This window comes from Chlamydotis macqueenii, chromosome 5 (genome assembly GCF_036417535.1).
Source record: "Chlamydotis macqueenii isolate bChlMac1 chromosome 5, bChlMac1.mat, whole genome shotgun sequence".
Taxonomy (NCBI): Eukaryota; Metazoa; Chordata; class Aves; order Otidiformes; family Otididae; genus Chlamydotis; species Chlamydotis macqueenii.
This window is the reverse complement of record NC_141560.1, coordinates 50,721,430-50,742,465: the sequence shown is the minus strand read 5'-3', so window position 1 is coordinate 50,742,465 and position 21,036 is coordinate 50,721,430. Positions and strand designations below refer to the sequence as shown.

At 36.6% G+C, this 21,036-nt stretch overlaps 1 protein-coding gene across 2 annotated transcripts in view; it reads left to right on the top strand.

The window, feature by feature from the left end:
* Window positions 1–21,036, top strand: part of KCNQ1 (potassium voltage-gated channel subfamily Q member 1) — a 356,182-nt gene that overhangs the window by 102,023 nt on the left and 233,123 nt on the right. Inside the window, exons 7-12 of one of the 2 annotated variants that reach the window (XM_086748737.1) lie at window positions 170–280; window positions 2,808–2,903; window positions 5,191–5,313; window positions 6,358–6,499; window positions 10,226–10,291; window positions 13,602–13,722. In XM_086748737.1, the coding sequence (XP_086604863.1) occupies window positions 170–280; window positions 2,808–2,903; window positions 5,191–5,313; window positions 6,358–6,499; window positions 10,226–10,291; window positions 13,602–13,722 (659 nt within the window). The remainder of the gene's footprint in view (window positions 1–169; window positions 281–2,807; window positions 2,904–5,190; window positions 5,314–6,357; window positions 6,500–10,225; window positions 10,292–13,601; window positions 13,723–21,036) is intronic. The other variant, XM_086748738.1, reaches the window with a different exon arrangement.

Genomic DNA, 21,036 nt, shown 5'->3' with positions numbered 1-21,036 from the left:
ATCTGTTATAAATGCAGAGAGTTGCCTTCATTAATGTCACAAAGATTGTCTTTGGGAGAGTTAGGAACGCAACTGATGTTTCTTTAAAATAAATAAAAAAGGAAGAAAGAACAACCTAAACCTGCCACGTTAATACTTGCTGCAATGCTCTTTGTATTTCTCTTTACAGGTGACTGTTACGACTATTGGCTATGGGGACAAAGTGCCTCAGACCTGGATAGGAAAGACCATTGCATCTTGTTTTTCAGTATTCGCAATTTCATTTTTTGCACTGCCTGCGGTAGGTTATCTTGTGCTTTTCCTGGCAATTTGGTGTTGACTCATTTAGTCATCAGAGGAAGTTTTTGTTATTGATTCTTTACCCCTTCATGTAACCTGATGTTGTGAAAGCTTTGTATTCATCTTTTATATGGTAGTTAAAATATATGTAGCTTGTAGAAGCAAAAGAGCTTCTATAAGTAGGTAAAAAAAGTAAATATGCAGTGTTTATTGTGTGCAACACTAGATTTGGTATGTATTTGAAAAAGATGTTCAATCCAAAATAGTTTTTCTGCCCATCTCAGAAATGTAAAGGAAATTATTTCTCATGCTAATTACTTCTGAACTCAGTGATTTAGTGATATTTCGGCTTTTTAAAGCATTCCCTCGTAGTTTACTCAGCTGATTAGGTTCAGGGTGAACTGTAGAGTTATTGTACACATCTTTCTTCTAGCAAAGCTGCAGAAAAGGTGTCACTGGCAGAGAAACAACAATAAGCAGCCAGGGGCACTGACACAACTCGCTGCCAAATAAGTATTTGTCCATGGTCAAAGTCCCATTTTCCAAAGTGACCTATGACCCATTTTCCAAAGTGACCTATGACAGCTTTTTAAGGTGTTATGGCACTTTGTTTGCACTGAAAACAGGTTCCCAAGTACTTTTCAAGAAATAAGGCCCCTGAGTACCGAGGGTAAATTGAAAATCAACGAAGCCCGGAGTGTGGTTTGAAAACCCAGAATGTTTGGTGCCAAGGGTAGGAAAGGGTATTTTTTTCACAAATCTAGCAATACTTCTGAATTATGCTGTTAAAATATTCATGGAACCTGAAATGTGCTGCTAAAATGTTTGTTTTTCAGGAAGTTTTTTAGTTCAGTGACATGAACCTTGTGTTAGCACGTCTTAGTGTAGTTGTGGCAGGGAAGTGGCGGGGATAAGTACAGGATGGATGAATGCCACTAATATAACAAAAATTCTTCACAACATGAAACACTAAATATTAAACTCTAGTGGCTTTTTAAAATTAGTCACTTACTTTAAAGGTGCATAATCTTTTGTGGAGGAGGACAATTAAGTGTAGATTTTTAGACTCTCCAGCATCACTTTCCCTTTGCAGCATATTCTTCCCCCCTCCTCATTCTAATCTTGTTCACATTTATTCCTTGTTTAGAAGAGACATCTGGTAAATGAAATCATCTGTAAGAAAAATGTCGAAAGCTACTATTTTGACTGAAGAGTTGGTTTTTTTCCTCAGACTCGAATGCCAGCAAAGATGGTTTATAAATAATTGTGTAGCAGCCTCACCTTTACAGAAGTGCTTTTATCTTTACCTGTCAGATTTTGCTAGTGGTTTGTAGAAGTAAAACAACAAAAAAAAAACCTTTATCAGTGTGATATTATTACTGAATTAAGTTGTTGTTATGAGTTGGCCCAAGGGGGAAATTTAGGGTTTGAAGCTTTAGCAGTGCATAGTTGATAGGCAGTAACCATTGCACGCTGCCTTGTTGCTGTTTTAAATAAGGAGAGCTGGCTGAGACTCGTAGTCAAAAGTAATTGTTGTGGCTAAACACAACTGGTATGGTTTCTGGATCTAGCAATGATCCTTAATTTCCCAAATAAGTGATGTTTGAGCATCATTAACTCTTTGATCTTTGCTAAATGAACCTAATAGAAAGGGCCTTTCCTGTTCCCTTTAAAACACTTGATTATTAATAGAGTTCTTAGACGTTGAGCCAAGATCAGTGGCTGCTCTGACACCTTGACTACTGTACGTAGAAAATGAATTATGATTTTGTTGAGGAGGTGTGGTCATGTAAGCTGATTTATAGAAGATATCACTTTTTTTCTATGTTAGTAAAACATCTGATAAATATGTCTATGGCTATGCAAACGACTACATAAATGACTTACTCTATACTTAGTTTTGAACTTAATAGTTACACTATGTTTGGAGGCTGTTTCAGGTTGTACATCATCCAGTGCTGTTAGTCGTTGTTCCTTGTCCTTAGAGTGGATTAGATGGGCCTTGTGTTGAACCCGCTAAATTCTTGACCATTTTGTAATATTCCTTTTCCTCTTCTATGTCCTTTCCTCCCAGCATGAATTAGCATATGAAAATAGAAATTACCATACTACAGTTAAAAGGTCTTTCTTGTGACCTGAATCATGCCATGCCAAAGCTTTATTTCGCATTAAAATGGAGTTAAGCACATCAGGTTAATATTTCTCCCCATTCTGTCATTCCCCTGCACAAGTGTTTATAAGGCTTTTGGAGGGCACGAAATATCACCTGCTTGCTCTTTAGCGTTTGAATCCAGCCGATTTAAATAGGCTTTGGATCAGGGCATGATAGCATTCATAGTTTGTTTCAACAAGTAATACTAACTGAGTCTAAAAACTTAACAGTATTAAGTAATTTCCTCTAAATAATTAGTTGGAGTTTGTGATGCTTTTATGAAGTTTATTAATACAATGTAATTTGGCAAACTTATGTGTGGTTTTTTCCTCCCTTTAAAAAAAATATTGAATCTGTTTTTTATTTCTTCCCACAGGGAATTCTTGGTTCAGGCTTTGCCCTAAAGGTACAACAGAAACAAAGACAGAAACATTTCAACCGTCAAATTCCAGCTGCTGCCTCTCTCATACAGGTACTGAGTTCCTGCATTTTGCATACTATAATTTCTTTGCATTTATAGGTGGGTTGTTTTTTGGGGGTTTTTTTTTGTTGGGTTTTTTTTTTTTTCTTCAAAAGTGTTGGCAGTATTTCCATGCCTGATTGCCATTAAAAATTGTATAGGAGTTACAGATGCAAGTCTTTTAAACAGTTTTGGAAATCCCACCTTTAATGTAAACTAATGGGCAGAAAAGTTCACTTCCAAATCAGTGCAAACTGTTTAATTCAACTGATTAAAGTAAAAACTAAAGGCTATCCTGCAGTTATTGAACAATTTGCTTGGGTAAAATGTTATGAAATACTATGCTTGCAGTAGTGAAAAAGAGAGAGGAGGCTTCATGTAAAATTGTACTTTTAAAAAATATTTGTTGCTTCTAAAGACAAATGTCAGATATGCTTCATTTTCCTGGGGACAAATAAATTCTTTAAAATCTCAAATTTAGGAGAGTTAAGTCAGAATGTTAAATGGGAAAATCTTGTCTGAACTTTTCACCTCGAGGATAGCTGGCTGGGAAACACTGGGATTCTGCAAAATCAGTCTTTTTGTGTAGGATAACATAGAGGCAGAAAACTTTTTATCCCCTCTGTTAAAAATACAGTTGCAGTTCAGTATCAGTAAGGTCAATGAGATTTTGTTTTACTTCAGTGAACCCAGCATTTCACCCTGGAAAAGTATTACTATTATTTCATTCTACTTTTTTCCAGCTTTCCCTCCCTTGCTCAGTATCTGCATATAAGTTTAGAAGCATGGAGACAAAATTTGAAAGAAATCTAGATGTACACCTAAGCCGTATCATTTTTGCGTTCTCATATGACTTATTTCTCTAGCTTCATGAGTGAATGTGGATTTCCAGGTCAGGCTCTTTATGGAAACAGTAGCTAACTGTAAAGTTTATGCTTGAAACTAAACAGTCCCAGAGTTAATGTGAAAAAGGTTTAAATTTAGGGCTCTGATTATAGCCAGAGATTAGCCAAAAATCTTTAGATTCAGTGTGTTTCATTTGGATTGCAAGGCCAGAACAAAGTAAGGTTTTGCAAAGAATGGATTTTTAGTGTTCCCGCTGATTCTTTTGGTAAATCAAACCCAAATTATTGGGAAACCTGGGACTGCATGTCTAGAGTGTTGTATGTGGCTCCATCTGAAATCTTAAAGAGGAGTGGAGGATAGTGATAATTATGATTTACTAATAGCCTTGAACTTCCAATGGCCTAATTTAATAGGTGCTCTATAAATTATTACAAAAAGATTATTCTTAATCTTTTATGAAGTTTATGAAATAAGTACGAGACAAGACAACAGCTGAAATGAATGATACTTTTTTTTTCTATCTAGAAGCCTTCTAGAGGCCAGTTGTTTCTTCCAGTATCCTATTAACCATGGTCGGAATTATATAGTGATTGTCTGATCCTTTACTTTTCAACTGCTGTCTGTTTTCCTCTCTCATTCTGCCTGGGTTTTTCTTTCGTCTAGTGTTTTCTGGCCTTTCCCATTTTAGATTTTGTGTATCTGTATGTGTGTCTTTTTTTTTTTTGTGTTGTGTATAAGTGAGGATCTGTCTTTTTCATTTGGTGACTAATTATTAATCAACTCTGACATATTTACACATTTAAGAAAGCATGCAGTAGTTTTTGCTCTTCTTGGTTTTGTTTCCTAGCCCTGCTTTTCCTCCTTTTTGTCTTAGAACTACTTTAATCATTGGTGGTTGGCAGGAGGGAGAACTGGTTTTGGATTTTGACTCCTGGTTAACTTTTGGTACTGTTCCCTCATGCTTTTGGTCTTATTTCTTCATATGAATATAGCCCTACTGACTACATCACAATTGCTTTTTTTTTTCTGATAGTACTGTTGTGAGGCAGGGAAGAATGATTTTTTGTTTTCTGAGTAGGAGCCTGAAACACAGGATGCAATAGGCAAAATGATTGAAGTCTGAGAGTGAAACTGGGGCAGAGCAAGAAATTCAACTCCAATCTTTTGAGTCCAGTCTAGAATTCTCTCTTATTATTTGTTCGTTGCTAATGCAACTAAAAGTTACACTTGAAAAGACTGATCTTCCTTTCTGGTTTGCCCCATTCAAACTATGCATTTTCTCCTTACTAAACAAGGATTCTAAACCATGCTGAGTTTATGTTCCCAGTGGGGAAATTCAAGAATAGTATTAAATAAAGAACAGCTAACATGCTACTTGGAAGTTACTTTGTAGTACAGATAACTACAAATCCAATTGCGTTAATTGTTCTGTTGCTTAAAACATTTTTTCTAGACTGCATGGAGGTGCTATGCAGCAGAAAACCCAGACTCTTCTACATGGAAAATATACATTCGAAAACCTGCCAGAAATTATCATTTGCTGTCACCCAGTCCAAAGCCGAAGAAATCAGTAATGGTACCAGTAACTAACGTTTCCTATTATAGTAATCTAAATTGTTTACTCTCTGTAGGCTATTTGTTGTGCTTGTTTTACAGATTATTATCTGGTTTCAAAGTTTCATTTCTATTTAATTTTTGTGATTCTTAGCATACAAACATTTAAAACGATAACTTAATTTACTTCATTTCCCAAGCTTGACTTTTTAAATGGGTTTGGGAAAGAGCAATAATGACCTAACTCAGGCACATCAATCAGTAACTTACTGTTCTTGTTTGGAAGACTATAAGCAAAGGAAAAAAAGGAAATTCCTATTTCCAGAACAGTAACTTCATAATTTTATTTTTTTAAAAAAGAAAGCAAACAAATAAAAAAAAAAAAAACAAACCAACAAAACTACTGCTTCTCACAGCTATTGATTTTGTGGCTTTCTAAATTTCTATGGTGAATACATCTTCTGCCTACATACCGTAGTATTTTCATATCAACTGATTCCGTAAGTTAATAATTTTTTTTTTGTTTAAAAAAAAGCAACAGCAAAAAACCTTTATCAGAATCTTTAAATTGTGTAATACTTGATCCTCTCTGGTGTAATAGTATTGCACAGTAGTCCCAAGCTGGAAGGAGAGGATGTTATGTAAACGTCTTCCCTAGTATCCAGGTTCATCTGAGTTCAGTAGCAATATATCAATTTATTTTTTGCTGAAGGTATGATTTATTGCATGTATAAAATGGGGAAGATATTCTAGAATAGTTTGATTTATATAAACTGTTGCAGAGCTAGCAGATTCTTTTTTTTTTTTTTTTTTTTTTTTTTTTTTTGTGGCAGGCAAGGGATTTGCTAATGATAATATCGCAGAATTCTAGTGATTAGCCAGTTCTGGTGGCATGAAGAGCAGTCTTATTGAGAAATGCACAGTTGTAGCATCATGAGAATGTAATTGCTCAGGCACTCTTTCGACTGGTTATAACTCATTGGGACTGCATTATTATTGAAGACGTTACTGAAGAGACAATTAAATGTGGCTTGGTTTGAGTGATATAATGTATGTGTATTTTTAGGTTAAAAAGAAGAAATTTAAGCTGGACAAGGACAATGGGCCTTCTTCTCCAGATAGAATGCTAACTGTTCCACACATCACTTATGACCACGTGACAGACGACAGGAAACCTCATTTCACTTTTGAACCATACGAAAATTCTGGTAAGAAATTCCATTATAAGATGCCATTAAATGTAATGGCTTCTATTAGTGATTTACACACAGATTCTTTTTAATATCTGTAGGAGAAAGGATGAGGAGAGAACAAGTTCTTATCATTCTGAAGCAAGAATACTTTCCTTTTTGACTTTGGTTGCTGACTTGTTTGCACGAGATGCAACCATTCCTTTAATGAGCTTACTCCACTGCAGACAAATGAAGATTATTTGTCATTTCTGCCTGCCAGAAGAGAGCTACTGTCTCTGAGGGCTGGTGCATATATTCCCCAATTCTGCAATTGACTGAAACGACAGGGATTAGCTGTCAGCTTTTCCACATGAAATTTACCCAAGATGTGTTACTATTGTGCTTGTACCTCAACCAAAAAGGATTGACACGTCTTGGCCGCACTGCACAGTCTGCTACATGAAACCATCATGTGCTCCTGCCATCTGCTCGGTGGAGTAGGCTGTGAATCAAATTTTGAAAGCAGAAGTACTTAAGATAAATGTGGATCCATCTGTATGGATCTCACTGTACAAAACGGTGCAGTATGAGGAAAAAGAAGAAAGGACTTTCATAGTCACCTTATAATTAATAGCTTAGTTATAGTTGCTTTAGCTGTAATGAACTTCCAAAATAACTCTGAATTTACAATGTGGCGTTTTTACAGTTTTACTTTTACTAGAAGGTTTTAATGTGCATTGCTCAAATTTTGGCAGCAAGAATGAGGTTTAATTTTTAAGGTGTGTTTTACTGATTATAGATACCCTAAGTACTTGTGTTTTTTTCTCCTCAAAAATTTGCCTGACCTAATGAAGCTTGATGACCTTTAAAATAAGGTAGCAACATGGGCTTCCAGCAGGCATATTTTAATTCAAGCAGAAAGTCTCACCTTCCATGTACATTTTTGGTACGCTTCTGTCTTTTCTTGTTCTGTAACATCCATGCTTTTCCACTCTTTCCTGGCCTGTCTTAAGGAATGATTACGAATTGCATCTGGTGGTAGAAATGACATAGCTGTTAAAAGGTGGACAAGTACTAAGTTTAGTGCACGTCTCAGGCTTTGAGTACAGATACCTTTCTTCAAAACAATACAATGAATGAACTGTAGAAATGCTTAGATTTTTAAAGTCCCACCTTTTATCACTAGGTTTCTACGTTGATTAAAGAACAATATGATTTGCAGGCAGCCTACTACTGCCACTTCAAAAATCAGCTCTATAGCTTTCAATAGAAGTATTTTCTCTAATTTCTTCTGACACTTATCTTTTTTCTTTATCTGTGTTCTGCTCTCTCTAAACTGTTACAAGTATACAGGACAAACAGGAATGTTAAAATTGCTTGGTAAGTTGAGGAAAATAATTCTATCTATGGCATGCCAGCTTATGACAATGTAATGTTTGCAGTGCTTTTCATGTGTGTCTAGTGCCATATAGTTTCTAAGAACTCTTTTGCAGCCAAGGAGATCTAGACAGACAAAAATGTACATTCTCACACTTGTAATCACAGTTGCACCCACAGTTTAATTACAAAGAGAAAAATGAGCACTCATTTATGTAAATAGGTGATGTCTTTTTTTTTTTAATTGAGAAGAATTGCTCTTCTATATATAATCAATAGAAAAAGATAATCTACATATAAAGTATAATTCATCCAGTAGGTAAGTTATCTGAGCATACAGCTGAGAATTCATTTCTAAACAAATAGATTGGGATGGAAGAAAAATTTCCAGATTTGACCTCCAGTATTGTGCATTCTGAAGTACATGCATCTGTTCCTGTAAAAATGCTCTGTAGATATTTGTGAACAGATGGGGACCCATAAATTAAATAATTTATTTTACTGTTTGTCTGGATTCTGTGATTACTTAAGCAGCCATGTAGTCCTGTGATGTTTCTAATGTGCTTGCTTAGGCACTTTCTTAACAATTGAGTATTCCCCAAAGACTCTAGGATTAGAGCTAGGTCTGGGCAAAAAACCTCTGTGATTTAGTGAGAGTGCTGTGAGCCACCTGTAAGTTGTCTGTTCTGCATCCACTAAAGACAATAGAGGTTTCTTTTCAGTTATCGAGTACAGGATGCTCAGGCTTGGATTAAATTGTCTGAAAGTACAAAGTTCAGTTTCTCCTCTGAACCCACATGGAACACAGGTGCAATTAAGGTGGTAAAAGAGCAGTAAACAAACTGAATCTCTTTGACTCCCCCTGACCAACCCTTGATTTGCCCATTTTCTGGTTTCCACTTTTCCCCTGTATTCCAAGCAGTGCATTTCTGTTGAGGCTGAGCATGGTGGAAAAAATACAGGAGAGCAGAAAGAGCCATGAAGTCACCTGTCTTACATGAACAAGAAATTCCTTCATCTTGAGTAAATATCAGAGGCGCTTTGCCAGCTACTGTAGGTTCAGTTTCTGTTTCCTAGCCAGGCAGCATGAGCTCAGGGGAACTGAGAGGTTACCTAACACTGTTCTCACAGTGACTCAAAGAAATAGAGAGGAGAAAGTGTATTTGTACTTACTGTGAATAAGATTACCTACAAAGAAAACTGAAGCTGCCAAGTCAAAATCTGAGAAACAGTAAATTAGGAAGTATGAGAACAAAAGATGCCCATTCAGCTTTAATTTGGTCCCCAGAGAGCCTCTAGTCACATATCTGTATGTTGCTTTCTCATATTCAGTAAATTCTGATTCTTTCTTTGGGCTACCCGCTTATATTCAAGTCTTCACACTCCTGGATGCCCAATCTAGGGCATGGCACATCCTTGTGCAACTGGAGATTTCCACCTCCTTTTCTCCCCTCCTCCTCTCTCCTGACATCACCAGTACAGCGAAGACTCAAGAGCTGTGGCTGGAGCATGCCTAGCACTGACAGAACACTTACAAAATAAGGGTTTTTTTCAGATTTTTAAACTCCAATACATTTATGTTTTCAGAGTTTTTTATCTTTGTGTAGAACTAAGGCAACACTTCTGAAAGATATTGCTCTGTCCCAGTGTGAGTCCTCATGCATTTCTTAATGAAATAGTTACTCAAAGAACTAAACATAGAATAAACGTTACATTTTGCTGAGTCTCTTTCTCGTCATTGACTCTTCTTGCTTGCCTGAAAGTTTGCCCCAAGAAATGCAGCATGAGGCAGGCACTTGGCTTAAGTGGTTGAAGTGGGCAGCTTCCAATGCGTTTTATTAGTTGGGTCAGGTGGCTTCAAACATGGGTAGCAGTACTGGTCTGTCCACCTGACAGCACTGAAATCCAACTGGGAGCTAGCTACACCATCAACGGTGTCAACCAGAGCAAGAGGGGTCTGACTCAAATGAGGCTGTACTCTTTGGAGAGGAAAACACTTGAGAAAACCTAAAGTCAGGAAGGAAGGGGCAAATGTCTAGGTTACCTTCCTCTAAATGGGAGTGGCATGTTGGAGGACTATCTTGCGGCAAGTGACCCTGTCATGAGGAGTGGGTTTGAAGAGACACCATGCCTCCTCTAGTGGTGGTTTAGTATTCAGCCGACATGTCATAGACACTAGAAGAGCTTCATACAAACTCTTTTCCACAGTATATTTTTATTTTATTTTTAAAGATGTCGGGTACAACATACTGTATTTTAGGTATGTCTGCATCTCCTCAGCTGCCTGTCTAGAGCTTTTTTTTCTGGTTGTTGTTTGTTTGTTTGTTTGTTTTGTCTCCCTGTCCTATCTCTCTTTGTTTTATGTACATCTTTACTCTGACTCAGATTGTCAGCGCTCCTGGCCATCCTTTTCCACAGACCAGCAGTCTTCCAGCGCTCCTTCCTCTCCAGGTAAAGCTCATAATATTTCATTGCGCCATCACCTTTGTTAATTACTAGATCTTTGCAATGCTCTGTCTGGAGTTGCCTACTTTGGCACAGTAAATTTATAGTGCTGATTTTTAAAGAAAGCGTAGGCAGGTCAGTGGAATTTTGAGTTTGGAAAGTTTTTCAGGTTGCAAATGGCAAATGTTTAAATAGAAAAGATGATATTTTCTGCAGAATAAAAGTATTTTCTAAATTAATAAATTAAAACTCAGGTTTTCCATGAAAAATGCTTTGAAGTGTTTTAAAATTTTGTCAGTGCTTGCAAAAGAGGAAGTGTACATTATTTTCTGCCTTGCTAGTCAAGTGCCCTGCTACCAGAAAAGCATCTGCATACATGTCATATTGTGTATAAAATTGTTGTGCTGGTAATAAAGAAAACCCATCAGTAATTTCTTGTTATTGTGGTTTATAATCCTCGATTGAAAGTTTATAGAATCATAGAATAGTTTGGGTTGGAAGGGACCTTCAAAGGCCATTTAGTCCAACCCCCCTGCAAGGAGCAGGGACATCTCCAACCAGATCAGGTTGCTCAGAGCCCCGTCGAACCTGACCGTAAGTGTTTCCAGAACATTCAGAATTTCTGTTTTAAAGCAGGGGTTCTCATATTGTGGGGAGTGTATTTTCAGCCATTTCAAAGTAGTACATGGCTCAGCATTATCAGTTGGATAGTCATGCCTGTTACATAGTTGCTGATGCTACCCATCAAAAATAGAGAAAATAAAGCTTGAGAACCCCTGAATTATAGTAAATATCCCTTGCTACATCTGTTTTCTGTTTCTTTTCACTCATTATCCACTGAAAATCAGTTTCTAAAGCTTACTTTTTTTTTTCCTTTAGGATACTTGTTTAGAATTTAGTGTCTTTTTTAACTTTTTTTTTTTTTTAAACCCTGCTTAGTGAGAAGGGCTCCCTCAAAGTCAAACGACTATGAGTTTATTTTCATAAAATAAAAGATATGCTGCGGCAGCATATGTTCCCTGGTGCTCTGCTTGAACCTTGTTTCAAGGCACTTTGTGGCAGGGAAGCTCTCGTTAATACCGTGTTCTTTCCTTGGTCGCTCCTCTCTCCCTGTGCAAGCAGGTTGCACGGTAGCGTTTTAGAGTGGCTCCTCCTTGTTGTTGGAAGCAGCAATATACATTTAAGAAAGAGAACATAAAGAGCAGAGGGCTGCATTGCTCTCCAGAACACAGTGATCTTGGCTATGATCTTCTTAGAAAATTTTAAAATAAAAAGAGGGAGGGAGATACCATGTTTGCCTCATATTAAGCAGCTCTTCATCTCTGTAGTCTCAGATAATAGCACTTTCAAATAGGCTGAGGTACAGTCTTGACTTCTTGTTCCTTTTTCATTGTGCCACTCCTCCTCCTCTCCCCTCCCATGAAACAGAAAAGCAGTAACTGTGAATGATCCAAGAACAGCTGTTTCTGCAAATTCACTTGCGCACTGTGTCGTATTGTACCTCGCATAAGCACAGTTCAGTGAGTGTTCAGCAGACAATTCCCATGGCTTTACGTTCAGCAGTTCTATCACTTGTCATCAGGAAAACTAAAAAGGCTGGGTCCTCTTTTCCTGAACACTGGGAAAGTTTCATTTATAGTTTTTAGAAATGAAAACAGTAACAATTATTAGTGAAAGCCAAAAGGAGTCTGTTTTAAAGACATTTTGCTGCATATCTGAATTGTTTTGGTTGTTTCACAGCCACTATCTTGGATACACCAAAGTGATTAAATACCATGAAACTAAAACCAAAGGAGGAAGTTAACATTTGCTAAAACTTACTGTAGCATTTTCATTTTTAAGTGCTACAAGTGTCTAATTATTTTAATTTGTCTTTAAAATAAATTTTTCTCTCATAGCAGCTGTCTGGGTTTTTACTGTGATTTCAGAGGTCTTCCTTTCGTTAGAATTTCTGAAGAGCAGACTTTCCCATTGTAATTTTGAATGGCCATGTGTCTGATGATATAATAACATTTTATCTTCTCTTTATTTGTAAAAGTTCAAATCTATTTCTGCCATATGAAGATATCTATTTATTTGAGTAAAATGCTTGCATTTTTTTTAAAAAATGTTTCTTGACTTCCCCCTTTCTATTCTCATTAAATTCAGCTACATTCAAGTTAGCTCTTTCTGCAGTATTCCTTTAGCTTTCTTGTTGCATTTTGACAGGACATTAGTTACTGTTTATAATATAAAGTATTTCATTTAATAAAGTACAGACTTCATAAATTACAGCATTATAATTATTTCATTGAATGATCCCGCAAGTTGCACAAATAAAAAATTCTATGGGTGTGTCACAATCTACTTATTATTTCTACAAAATTTTACTTGTTTTATTCTCTATACAATTCATTTACAGTCATGTATAAGTACAATAATGGATTTATTTATATTTATTTTTATTTATTTATTTTGTGGCTTCTCTAACAAATGTTAGGACCATGCTAGAAAAAGCACTTAGTGTTCTTAGAGTCTGGCAGAATTTAGGAGCCTTAGTTTAAAAATCAAATCATAATACTCTGCCTCATTTCTTAGATGGATGAAAGTGTTGGTTAACAATTAACTTTGCCACTAAAAATTTTCAATACCTGAAGTTTTGTGAAATGGCCTTCTTGCTAAGAACCTCATCTTGAATGAACTGAACATCTTGCCACCTGTCTTATGTCTTGGATTAAGGATGAGACATCCTTGTGCTTAAGCGTGAGAAGGCTTGGGAACCAGTAGACTGGCTCAGACAGCAAGTGACCACTCACCATGAAAATGCTTAGGCTCCTTTGTTCATCTAGGCCTGGTTTCTTGATCTTAATAACAGTAATTACACCCCAGAAACTGGGATTATAAACTAAAACATGAAGTAGAGATGATATTAAAAGGAACTGATCCTGTAATTGTATTACACTCATGCACTGTTGCTGTAGAGCGATGGTCCATGATATGACTGAGTATTGTACAATTAGTACATTATAGTACATTAGTGCATTATAATGCATGAAGCTGCCTGTGATATAGATACTCTACATTCTAGCGTATGAGGAATATGAACAAAAAAAAAAAGAAAAAATATTAGCTTTAAATCTTCAGCAGAAGTTAAATTTGTTCAGGTAGAAGCATTAAAGTTTTAGTTTTCATGAACTCTGCAGTATATGCAATTATTTTCTAATAGCTTCTCTTTTTGATATTCTGTTAAAATGTACAGTATTTCAGAGATCCAAACCAGTGGTAAACCTTCTCGAAAAAGCCAAATGCTATCTGTTATCTGCATGTTTCCTCACAGTGAAAAAAAGCCCGACGTTTTTAGATGTGAACACGGGACCCTTCATCAGGACCAGCAGTTTTGCCGATGAGCTCGACCTGGAGGGTGAGACACTGCTGACCCCAATAACTCACATCTCACAGTAAGTCAAAGCGGTTGAATTGTGCATTAGTTGACTTAGGCAGGGGAAGCCAATTCAGGTGGGAGGAGCTGAAATATGGAGCTGATAGGGCTATCTCAGATATGTGCGTCAAACTCTTTTTACCTTGAAGTTGGTGTATACTGTTCTGAGTGCCAGTAAATCTTTGTGTTGACCTAAATGAAAGTTCACTTGGCTGTGACACAAGGCTTTAGTTTTTAGCTAATGTCTGTGGGCAGCTGCTGGTTAATAGCCTGAAGATTTTCACATGGAGACAATGAATGTGTGGGTATACTTGCCTGTTGAGAAATACATTACTACTTCCACCACTTTCCATTGGAAGAGCTGTAATGTGCAAATTTTAAAATACTATTTACATGAAATACCAGTCTCTCTATTTCAGCAGCACCTTCTCTACCAGTCAAATGCTGATCTGCATTGGAAGAAAAGATCTGTTTTGGTTTTATTACTGCTTTGTAGTATACAAAAATGACCTAAAATTGGTCTGTATTTTTTATTTTGTTGGTTTTTTTCCTTTTGAAAGATTTTCCCATGTCTTTTATACCAGAATGTTATCTCCACGTTCTCAGATTATTCTAAAAAGTTGAGAATTGCAAAAGATTTTTATTCAGATGCCTTTAAAAAAAAAAAATTCTGTCATTGTTTAATTTAAACTGCTGACAAATGGTTATTGTGTACTGTAGTAGATGTGTGACAGTGTGTCCTCTAGCAGAGGAATGAGACAATTTTTTCCCCTCTTGTTCCTAGAAATCTGAGGATTTGAGTAGTGAAAGCACAGATGAAAATTCTTGGCGTACTCATATTTCTGAGGTATAAAACATGCAGAAACGCCTGCTGCCAACTTTCAGACCTTCTTCCTATATAATATAAATAGCAGAAAAGCACAAATGTACTTTTTATAGGTGCTTTGGAAGGGCATTTAAAAAAAAAAAAAAAAAAAAAAAGTAGGTTTGGAGGAGTCTTCCCTGCCCCCAAACAGAAGGACTTACATTTTCAGCTGAATTACCTAAATGTACACATATTTGTAGGCAGAGAATTTAAGAGACTTGTATTCTGGAAGATTTCTTAGTGGTACAAACAGGAGGAGGAAGTAATAAATTTCCTCAGCCAAGAACAACAGAGCAGCAAAATCAGATCTAGAAGTTTCCTTTGTCTAGCTTTTTTTAAACTTCAATTTACCACAACATTGCAGGCTTTCTTTAAGCTTTGGTGCTAGGAGTTTTCATTATCTTTTGGGGGTTTGGGAATGATTTAGTTATTTCTCATTGTCACCTTTATTGATACATTTCAAATAATAAGGTGCTCCATCACTTAAGTCCAACTTGTGTATCGTCTGAGATTTGCTTTTTTTATTTGCTACTTGTGGGAGACCTTAGGATTCTAGGTAATGTGTATCAGCTGAAGAACCTTACCAAATGAACACCCTAGTCTTTTAATAACTTATATATTTCTCTTTTACCGCCTTAATTTTTGGTTGTAACCTTTGCTAAAATCTCCTTAAATTGCTCTAGGTGGTGAGTGATGGGTGCAAAACATGCCCCATGGCTTAAATTGAGTCTCTGCTGGAATGGAAGAAAATGGAAGTTGTTGTTTCTTTTAAGACTTTGGTTTTTAATTCAAAACTGGATAAATTGGATTAAAAGCAAAACTGGATAAAATATTAATTGAGATGTGTCCCTTTGAAGCGTAGGTGCCCAAATGTTGTAGCGCCTGAGAACTGTTCACTTGGAAGTGCATTTACTTTGTATGCAGTTTATTAAAAAGCCTGAAACAATGCCTCATCAGCCTATAGATATAAGGGTTTGGCAAAAAGTTAGTGAAAACCTTGTGTTTTGCAATGTCAGTTGGAGTAGTGGCATTCAGGTAACAGATATTCCCAAATATTTTGAAAGTTAAAATATTCTAATGTTTGTTGTACTGTTGGGTGGTGCATTCTGCTTGTGTTTGAGACAGTTGAAAAGTGAGCTGCTGTGCTGTGTTTCACTGCGTATCTGTGTTGCTGGATGCTGAAGTCAATTTCTATTAATTATTTAGACAAATACTTCTTTTTCATTCTTCATTTCAGAGTTCTAGGGAACAAATATGTATGAGCTGGCTACACATCTTAGCAGGACCTGTATGTTAGACATATGGGCACAGAATTAAGAATCAAATTTGGAATTGTGCAACAGATGTATCTCTGTGTGCAAAGCCACATACAAATTTTTTGTGTAATGTAAGTGATTAGTCATTTCAGATCCATGTCTCTGTGTGTTTTTAATTCAGGCTTGAAAGTTAAGCTGTGCCTGAGAGAATCTAGGATTAATTATTTTGTTCTGATGTCCCTAGTTGTGAAGCATTTTATTTCCTTAAAGCCATCATATGTACCGTGTCATCGCTCCAGATTTGATAAGGAAATAAGCAACCATATGCAAGTCTAAACCCAAGTGCTTAACAGAAATACAGCAGCAGCTATGAAAACAAATTAGTACGGAAAAGTTAAATTAAGTGCAAATTTCTCTAGTTTTGGGTCTTAAAAGCAATTCATACTCTGAGGAACAGAAGCATGAAGACAGTTTCAGAAGCGGAAGCATAATATAAGACTCTTGATCTACAGATGCTTGGATTTTGATTCATCGAACTATTTTCCGGTCAATTATGTATTTATTGCAACATTTGAATTAGCTTATCCATAAACCACAGAAAGGTGACTCCAGAATAAACATTAACTTTTGAAAGTCATAAATACATGAGTAATATTACACAGTTAATTGGAGACATGCAACTGGAAAGTGACTTTTAGTTGATAGTATGAAAAATATTTCCTTGTGACATGTAATGTAAATCAGGCAAAAGTGTAGGGTACCTACTGTGTTACTGACAGGCAAGCACTTGGCATCGTTGTGGCTTAAAAAAAGAATGAGGCTAAATTTGTTTCCTCCATTAGGTAATGGAAAGTAAATGCCATCTTTCAGCCCTTACGAGAAGGGCCTTTAGGCTTCTAGGCCTAAAGTCCCCTTTAAATTGAATTTCAATGCCCTCCTTGTTTGTGCAAAAAATATTCTCTTTTTATAGATGTAGGTGCATAGTCCCACTGAGTTTAATAGGACTGATTTTGTGTCTAATAATAAAAATGCAGATGTGGCATTTTTGGCAGGACATGCCCGTGGCTATATTTTAAATCTGTTTTGAAATAAGTGTTGTACTAAATGTAGCCCTATTTCTGTGGAATTAGAAATGGGAAATCTTTCATGTGGAAAGATCACTGCGCCGGTTAATCATTTGTCACTACCACTTTGAGGAAACAAAAATAATAATAGGAGCACTTTGAGACCCGATGTTCGAACAGGAAAGTGATTTAAATGTCATAGGAAAAAACAGGTTTGCAACAAGTACGTGCAGAAATGTAGAATAAGATAGCAGTGCATGGAAGAGTGACTGCACTTTTCCTTCTCTGTGAGAAGTCTCCTCAGCAGAAGATGCAGAGTCAAGCAGAGCAACCTGTGTAAGGAGCTATCACGGATCTCCCTATAAAATGAACTGTAACGGTTTGGAGAATGCAGTGCACAGTGTGTTGTTTGAGACAAGACTTGTCTCTTCAAGGCTTTGTTTAATGATCCATTGTGGTCTGCTCTGTTGTAAAAGGGAAATAGGAAACTAGACTGTGGCAATACCACACCTCTCCTTGGGACTTCTCACTCTTTTCTTTCTCTCTAATCAGTGCCTTCCCAGATTGTCTCCTCTTCCCTGTTTCACTTCATTGGGTCTTTTGTTCTATTTGCATTTTCAAAGCAGTGGAAAATCTCTGCTACTTGTAGCTGAGCCTCAGCTACCAAGAGGTTCTTTCCATGTGTTTGTATAATTGTTTAATTTCAGCACCTTTTTTTCACTTTACATTAGGCATTAGCTGAAGTAGCGAAAAGGAATTAACCAAGCTTCTAAGCATGTGGATGGGAGGGAGAGTGAAAAAGGAAGAGAAGAAAATAACAAAGAACTCTCAATCTGATATATCTTTATATAAATATTTCTCACCTTTTTAAAGAAGTTTAAAAAGAGCTCTGCATTCTCCGTGAATTTTTCAGAAATGCTACTGAAGCAAAAATAAGTTGAGGTCTTTTATTTCTATAGTTTCCCATTCTTGGAGTTCAGCAGCTCATTAGACAGTGGTTTGTTTAATTAGTTCTGATGTATAAATGTTTGGTATTTCTTTCTGCTTCTTAATAAGAGTAATCTTTCAGCAAAATACTTTCTCTAAACATATTGTAAATTTACTGCAGAAATTGAAACATAAAGGTAATCTCCGGATACCGTATTTTAACTGTTTATATATAGAAAGCAGCTTGATTCTTCACAAAGTTTAAAGAAGCTGGTAAGACCCTTTGAACAACTCCTACCTAGCTCTGTCCCATTGAGTATTGTACCAAATGAGTACTTGCTGTCATAAGACTATGGAAACCAATATACTCTCTAACTATGCAAATTGCTGGCACGATTCTTGATCTTTAGATTGTGAGTATGGTATTACTTCATATACATCTTATCTTTCTCTCCTTTTTTTTTTTTTTAAAAAAAAGGATTACTGTGGATCCAGCTAGCTTCAGGGAATGTGTTTCTTGCTGAAAGCAGTTGCTCCCATTGCACATTTGTGATCTTGTTATTGTCTATATGGTCAAAATAACAATACTTCTTAATGTTTTAATGACTTTTCCCCCGTGTTTCATGTATCTGTTAATTGGGATGATGAAAATACACTTCGTTAGTTAAGTATTGGTTTTGTCAGTATACTTATAAAATAATTATTCAATGGAGACTTTCTTGCAGTGGTGTACTGCTGTGATCTTAGAGTTAATTCAGTAGGCCTACACTAAAATAAAGCATTACATTAAAAAAAAAAAGCACTTCCTTTCTGTGGTTAAGTGCATTTCCATCCTGAAAAAATTCTGTGTCGTGACATCAGCTTTATGTTCTGTGCTCTCTTTGTCAGCGTCTCAGGTGTGCTAGAGAGCTCTTCAGGCGTTGTATTAGGTGTAAACAGCAGACAGCAATGGTGGAAGTGGTTTTTTTTTTTTAAAAACCCCTTCTTTGTTAAACAGCACGATAGATGGAATAATTAAACAAACAAATTTAGTACTTTTTAATGATTTCCAGATTAAGAGGAAATTATAAGAGATGGCTCTTTCTGAATTATTGAAATGAATGCTTTTGGACACTTTGAAATATAATTGAAATAATCAAAATAAAGTGTGTTGGTAAACACTGTGTGCAGTGTCCACTGTGCTGCAGTTACCACTGGCTTTTCTTGAAAATAATATTTTCTTTTTTTTTTTTTTTAAGATTTTTATTAGGTGTTTTGTGTTTTAATTACCAGCATATAATCTGTTGGTGTGAAATATAACCATGTTGCTTAGAACAAACAGTGCTGAATGTGTTTTATGACTGTCTCTTTTCTGTTGGATTATCAGTGAGAGGAATCTCTATTTGCTTTGATTTGCTAGCTCACATTGTAAAAGATTCTTGCTTTTATCTTTCTCTTCTATACCAAAATGACCCTCTGAAGTCTGAGCAAATATTTTTTTTTTTTTCACTCTCGAGTGGCCAGATGTAACAGCTGACTTCTGCTGTCACAAGAATTCTCTCTGAAACACTGCTAACAGTATTTAAACCATGATTTACATTGGGCTCATCATATCATTAATGAGAGGACATGTAAGAAGAATAGCAGTGACAGCAACTGTATGTAGGATCATGGTTGAGTTAAGACCAGAGCTAAATGTTCAAACATCTCTGGTTACTGTTATGTGCTGTTATTCCAGTCATTTACTTCACTTACAACAGGAAAGTCTTTGGTGCCTGCTTGTATGCTGGGCAGCATCCCCTTTTCATTAGCCACGTTCCAGTATGTAGTCAAACTCCCTTAGAAATGCTGCTTACAATCGCTGCTGATTTAATAGTTTGCTAAAAAGGGAGACAACTGTTTCCCTGAGTTATTACCTTTGCTATGGAAAAGCATCATTATATCCTGTGCTTTTGTTATAAATTGACCATGAATTTGGCCATAGAAATCACCCTTAGAACTCTGGACGTATCAGAAATCTGATTTTTCTCATCTGTTCAGCTGCTTTGAGCCACTTGAGGATATGAAGTATCCTTAAAGCTGGTTTAACAAGCAATCAGGAAAGTTCCTTTTTCAGAAGAAAACTCAAGAGCAGTGGTAAACAAGACACTGTAATGATTTCAGTGTCATCATCCCATTCCAGTTTCTCATTGCAGGTTGCATGGGAGGGGAAAAGAGCTGTGGCAATCCAGTCCTAAATATAGCTAATCCCTTAAGTAAGACCATGATCAACACAGTACAGTTATCGAAAAGGACACAAAGCATCTCTGATTTAAGTTAAGTAATTATTAGTTTGCTAGCTAGTCCCAGTTTTAGGGGGCTACAAAGCTTGTCTGCAGCTCCAGAGCGAGGTAATTTAGGACCTAAGAACACTTTTCCCTTACATGTTGAAAGGCAAATGGATGTTTTAGTATGTTTGTTATACTTTATAGGAATTTTATTTCTGGCTTATGCCTATTGATACCAGCCAGAAGCGCTGCCAAAATAGCTACGGCATTCACACTGTAGCGAGAAGCTAGTGGTACCAGCGTCGTGCATTTTCGTGTGCCACTGCCCTGGTTCAAAATCACCGTAACATCTTCCCTGCACCCGAAGAGCACTGAGGTCACTGCTGTGCTAAGACAAATGTAATACTTTGCTTCCTGGTGCTATTGCATCTGTCTTGTATATATTTAATCTCTCATCCTATGCCTAGGGTGGAAGCTCACGCATATCATCCTGTGCCTAGGGCGGAAGCTCTTTGAGTTGAGGACAGTTGTTGTTCTGTGTTTGTGCAGTATCTAACAGGTGAGATCCCAACACAAAAACTGTTTCTGCATTCTGCATCTGATGTGTGCTACAGATTTGACTAAAGTTGATTGATTGTGTCTTCCGAGACACAGGCAGTTTTTCATAATCCTCCTTTTCATAGATGAATTACCTGAGCTGTGCTGAAGACTTGGGCAGATCTCCGTGGTGTCTTGTTTCACTCTCAACGCTGCCATAACTGCACTGCTTCTGACCGTGCAATAAGTAACGTGGCTAACATCTGTCCCATGTGGTTACTTGTTTCTTTTATCTCAAGGGAAAAGTTCTTGTGTACAATGGTGGGTGGTTGCTTTTTTCATAGATTAGATAGAGTGTGTAGTTTACATCTACAGATCTGAAGACCAGAAGGGATAATTAGATCATCTCCTTTGATCTTGTAAAAGACAGGCTTCGGC